General features: G+C 63.1%; 2 protein-coding genes across 2 annotated transcripts; one reads left to right on the forward strand and one right to left on the reverse strand.

Annotated features, from left to right (window-relative positions):
• Nucleotides 1-288: 288 nt before the first annotated feature.
• AMSG_07374 (NOD3 protein) lies at nucleotides 289-4,015 on the forward strand (the record flags this gene model as incomplete). Its single annotated transcript, XM_013900822.1, has 2 exons — nucleotides 289-577; nucleotides 686-4,015. The coding sequence occupies exons 1-2, from the start codon at nucleotides 371-373 to the stop codon at nucleotides 4,013-4,015; spliced, it is 3,537 nt and encodes a 1,178-aa protein (XP_013756276.1). The 5' UTR covers nucleotides 289-370.
• A 438-nt stretch (nucleotides 4,016-4,453) lies between these two features.
• AMSG_07375 (sodium/bile acid cotransporter 7) lies at nucleotides 4,454-5,695 on the reverse strand (the record flags this gene model as incomplete). The annotated part of the gene is made up of 1 exon (XM_013900823.1): nucleotides 4,454-5,695. The coding sequence occupies one exon, from the start codon at nucleotides 5,693-5,695 to the stop codon at nucleotides 4,454-4,456; it is 1,242 nt and encodes a 413-aa protein (XP_013756277.1).
• Nucleotides 5,696-5,831: the final 136 nt, after the last annotated feature.

Here is a 5,831-nt window from a genome sequence, read left to right on the forward strand (position 1 = left end):
TGCCCCCCACCACACACACACCCTGACCACACCAACACACCACTCCACCACACCCTTCCGAGGCAACGTCTCTACTCACTGTTCTCCGAAGAGATTCCCGGGTATCACCCTTCATACTCCCCACCCCCCCCCCCCAACACCCCCCCCACCCTCTCTCTCGCGCTGCACTCAGCTTGCCGCTCACCTCTCCCAGTTCGCCGCACACCACAACCTGCTCGCCGCTCGCTACTCGCTACTCGCCACGCACCACTTACTCTCCTGCTGTCGCTGCCGTCATCTTGATTGCGTCGGCTCTGTCTGGGACAACGGTACTCACGTCAAGGTCTAGATCGCATCCACAGACGCCGCCTGAACTCGATCGTCGCAATCGATGGTGCGACACGCCAAGGACATGTTTGTGGCGGTTGCTCACGGTGACAAGGACAAGGTGCTGGCGCTGGTGAGCAAGTACGGCAAGGAGCTACTTGATGTCCATGAGCCGACAAAGGGCACAGTCCCGCTACACTTTGCTGTCATCGCAGGAAAGCTATCAATGGCCAAGCTGCTCATCAAGCTCGGCTGCGACATCAACGCCACGGTACGCCCTCTCTTGCACCCCCCCCCCCCCCCCCTCTCCTCTCCTTCTCCTTCTGCTCCCCCTCTACACTCACACTCACCCATTTCCTCCCCCGCTGAATATGCAAAGTCCTCAACTGGCGACTCTGCGCTGCATCTGGCAGTGATGAAGGACAAGGAGAAGATTGCCAAGCTGCTGATTGTCAAGGGCATTGACGTGCACTTGGAGAACAGCGCGGGCAAGACCGCGTTTCAACTGCTGAAGCTCAAGCGAAAGGCGGCGGCCAAGAAAAAGGGCGCACCTACGAATCGCGAGCGCAAGGCCAAGCTGGGCGGCGGCGAGGTCGACATCGGAAGCGGGAGCGCCAGCGGCGACGGCGACAATGCGATTGGCAAGGCGGGCCGAGCCGGCGGCAATTCACTCGACGACGAGAGCTCAGACTCTGACTCGGGCGACGGCGAGGACGACGAGTTTGCGGCGGCGCTCAGGGAGCGGTTTCTTTCCCAGTCACGGACAGGCCGGCGGATGTCTGTGCGCCGGCAGGGAAGCGACGACTTGCATGTCCGCGGGACGACGGCGATGGCGACCGACGACGACGAGGCCGAGGTGGCGCCTGGTCCCTACGAGGCGCCATACCCGGTTGTGTCGTCCGACGACCAGCCGACGCCGTCGATCAAGCGGCTCCGGGCCAAGCTGGCTGGACGAGTCCGACAGTTTGCCGAGTCGTCACAGCCGCGGGTGTCAGACGCACCCAAGGTCATCCTCAGCATCCTCCTTCCGTCGGGGAGCCGGAAGAAGATTGCGGTCCCGTGCGACTACACCGGGCAGGAGCTGATGGATGTGTTTGCCAGCAAGATCAACCTCGCGGTCAACGACATGTTTGAGCTTGTGGTCCTCAACACCAAGACCGGACGGATCCAGGACTTTATCGACGCAGACCGGACCATCGAAGACCACGAGCTCAAGCCGTCGGACCTCATCTCGTTCCGTACCAAGTTCTTCAAGATGCCGGCCACGCCGGATCCGGTCATCCTCAACCTGCTGTATCTGCAGACGCGCAACGACGTGACGTCGGGCCAGCTGGCGGTCTCGGAGCCGCTGGCAGTGAATCTCGCAGCGCTCACGCTGCAGATCACGCACGGCAAGTTTGACCCCAAGGTCCACAACCTGGGCTTTCTGGACGAGTCTGCGCTCGACGACCTCCTCCCGCGGCACCTTGTCTCACGGTACGCGCTCTCACTGTGGCAGGACCGGATGTTTGTGGCCTGGGCGCGCAACGACCAGGAACTGACCGGCGACGAGTTGGTGCAGCAGTACCTGGCGCGGGCGCGCGAGGCGCCCGCCTTTGGCGGCACCCACTTTGACGCCCGTGGACCGGGCTCGGTCCCGGCTTCGATTGCGGTGGTGGAGGACGGCGTTCTCATCCGGCACAAGGGCGAGCCGTACACCTTTTTCTCGCTCTTTCGGCGGACGCCGGGCTCGGACGAGAACGAACTCAAGTCGTGGCGATGGGATGCCGAGCAAGTTCTGTTCGACGTGGTAGAGCCGGCCAGCGGCGAGGGTGCGTCGCTGCTCTCGTACGCGGTGGTGGGCGGTGCTGACGCCGCACGGGAGCTGGTCGAGCTTATCTCGGGCTACTACATCCTGCTGGTCTTTGGCGACGCGGTGCCAACGCGTCCGATGCTGATGCTCGACGACCTGCCTGTTCCTTCCGAGCCGTTGCCGATGCGGACGGTGATGCAGCTGCCGCAGCCGCGGGCGCTCGACTACGCCGCGCCGTCGCGGCTTGCCCTCCTCCTTGAAACGTATGTCGAGGAGTGCGCCAAGGCCGGTACGGCACCACTGGCGTCGGTGCTGGCGCCGATCCACGCCGCGCTCGATGCTGGCACCCCGCTGACGCTGCTCAACATGGGCGCGCCGCAAGCCGACTCGAGCCTCCATGCCACGGCGCAGATTGCGGCGACCGAGGCGGCCCGTAAGGCCGAGCTGGGTCTGGTGGCAAGGGGCGGAGGAGCAGGGCCGTCTGGCGGCAAGGCCGGAGGCAAGGACTCTGAGGCTTGTGCGTTCTGGGCGCCGAACCAGGTCCTCGCACTGGCGACGGCGCTGCGCAAGACGCGCAAGGTAGAGGGCCTGCCTGTAGACGACGTTATGGTGAGCACGGTCTCGTTTGCACAATCGCGGTTTGGCGAGTCCAAGGCGTGTCTTGGAGCGGTCGAGCGTGTGCTCTCTGAGGTTGGCGACGCGTTCCGGGTGGAGAAGATGGACCTAAGCGAGTGTGCGCTCACGACGGAGAAGCAGTGGATTGTGGTGTGCGCGGCGCTGCGGCACACCGCGCCGCTGACCGAGCTTGTGGTGAGCGGCAACGCCATGCCGGCCAAGTCGATGCTGGAACTTGTGCGGACGTTCAAGGCCGGCGTGCATGCGAACCAGGTGTTTGCGGCAGCGGCGTGCTCGCTCGGCGACGAACACGTGGTGCACCTCGGTAAGCGGCTGTACAACAATGCGTCAACGCTGACGGCGCTCGACCTCTCGGGCAACAAGATTACGGACTTTGGGCTGGAGAAGGGCATTCTTGTCAACATGGGCCGCAACACTGGCCTGAGGTCGCTGGCGTTCTCGCGGAACAATGTGACGTCCAAGGGCGTCCGGGCGCTGCTCGCGCTAGTGGAGGAGAAGCGGACGCTGACATCGATCCTCCTCTCCAACTGCCACATCTCAGCCAAGGAGTGCGGCGTGTTCTCGGCACGACTGAGCATCAACTCGGTGCAGGTACTCGCGCTTGCCGGCAACTCGCTGGGCAAGGGCGTGGCGACGTTTGCGCCACACCTGACCAAGGCATCGGGCCTGACCGAGCTCGACCTCTCAGACGTGTCGCTGGAGAAGCACGGGATTGCAGCGCTGGTGGAGACGCTGCCAACCGTCCGCAATCTGCGGACGCTCTCGCTGGCCGACAACGGCATCTCGACCAAGGACGGGGTGCCGCTGGTGGGAGCCATCGGGGCGTCACGCTCGCTGGTCACCGTCGACCTCTCCGGAAACTCGTTCAAGAAGGACTTTGCCGAGGCGCTCGGGAGTGCGCTTGCGGCGTCGACCTCGCTCCGCTCGCTCAGCTTGGCGAGCAACAAGCTGGGCGGTGAAGGCGCTGCGGCGATTGGACGGGCACTGGCGGCTAACGGGCTTGCGCTCACCGACCTCTCGCTTGCAGGCAACAAGATCGGATCTGGCGTCGACGCCCTCGCCGAGGGCCTGACCTCCAACTCGACGCTTATCTCGCTCTCGCTCGCCAACAACTCTATATCGGGCGACCACTTTATGGAGGTGGTCACGGCGCTCGAAGCTAATACCGGCCTGCGGCATGTCGACATGACCGGCAACCAGCGGTTCACGCCTGCCCAGATCGACACCATCATCGAGCCGCGCGACATCTCGTGCGAGATCTACGTTTCATTTGCGAGCTAGCGTTAACGGTACGGTCGGTCGTTCGGGCGCGTTGTCGCGCGCCTCAAAGTGAACAACACATCACAGTACATGAGCAAGGCCTTCCACCCCCCCGCTGGCCTCGTATGGCCGCGTGCCCGTGATGCCACCTGCAGCATGCAAGAGTTGCCGTCGCGGTGACGGGCCGAGAGGAGGATGGGCAAGGCGCGTGAGGCGTCGTGCGGCACCGATCGAGGGGAGCGGCGCGCGAAGCTGGCGGAGCTTGTCGTTGACAACGGCAAACGCCACCGGATACTATGTCAAGACTGCGTCGACGCCGCTCGCGCCAAAGCCTTTGTTTCATTTGCAACGCCAATCCCCACGTCACAATGTCGCGAGGGATACCTTAGGGTTTGGCGCTGATGTCGTGTGCTGGAACGCGTGGACAGACTACGAAAGGCGCGCAGGTGGACAAAGCCGCTACGACGACGCAGAGCTCGATGTCGAGCAGGTGTTGGCCGAGACGGCGGTGGTGAGAGCTGACGAGGACGACGACGACGACGACGGCGACGATGCGGTGGGGAGGAGTGTCGAGCCGGCCATGAGCCACGAGCGGACGCGGCCGACGAGTGCACCGGTGATGAGCAGCTGTAGCGGGTGGTAGAGGAGGAGCGGGATGGAGACAGGACCAGACTCGTCGTCGTCGTACATGAGCTGGATGAGGGTGATGCCGACAGCGACGGTCTTGTGGGCGGCGCCGGCGATGGCGGCGGCGGTGTCGGCGCGAGTGAAGCCAAGGAAAGGCAACTGTGAGGAGAGGAAGACAAGGAGCTGAAGGATGAGGTGCGAGGCGACGAGGATGATGACCAAGCCAAAGAGAGCGCGCCACGAGAGGTCAACGCCCTTGTCAAAGGTCTTGGCAAAGGTGAAGAAAATGATGATGAGGAGGACAACCTTGGAGATCTTGGCGTAGGGGATGGAGGCGCGAGCAAGTCGCTCGCGGAAGGCGTACTGCAAAAACTGGCCGATGACAATGGGGATGAGGATGGAGATGACGAGGTCGAGGAGCAGCTTGCTCGCCGAGACCGAGCCCGAGTTGCCAAGCAGGACAACAAGGAGAAGCGGCGAGAGAATGACGCCGACAAGGTTTGTAAAGGTGGCGTTGAAGAGCGAGGCTGCATCGTTGCCGCCCATGGCCTTGGCAAGGACAATCTGGGAAGAGATGGTGGAGGGGAGGACGCCCATGACGACAAGGCCATCCAGCAGATCCTCGTTGGAGAACCAGTCGGAGAGATCCAGGAGATAGCGGAGAGCAAACCAGGCGATGGGTGAGAAGACAAAGACCCAAACGAAAAAGTACAGGTTGTATTTCCAGTACAGAGCTGATTTGCCCAACTCTCGGGTCTTGAGCGAGAGGCCGGAGAGAAGAAAGATGAGGCCAACAGCGATGTACTTGACCGAGTACTGCGGATACAACGGAGCTTGATTCCGTCCAGCCTCAGGATAAATCGCCGCCAGGATGACGGCCAGCAGCATGCCAGACAAAAACCACTGTTTCATCAGCACCCGCTTGACCACTCGAAAGCTGTTGCCCGACACGGCCAAGTCCGCCTCGACTGCCGCCAGACTCGCCCGCAGCGCCGTAAGCTCTGCCACCAGCTGCTCCGACTGAGGCGTGGGCTTGTCATGGAATGACGGTTCCGAGTATCTTCCAGTCGACATGGAGGATGGGAATGGGCCGTGGGGGCTGGGGGGTGAGGTGGGGGAGAGCTTGGTTGTGGCCGTGGCCACAGCCGTGGCGGAGAGTGGCGGCCGAAGTGGTGGAGGGATCGGAGGCGGCGGCATGGAGGGGGGGGGG

Source organism: Thecamonas trahens (genome assembly GCF_000142905.1).
Source record: "Thecamonas trahens ATCC 50062 unplaced genomic scaffold supercont1.34, whole genome shotgun sequence".
Classification (NCBI taxonomy): Eukaryota; order Apusomonadida; family Apusomonadidae; genus Thecamonas; species Thecamonas trahens.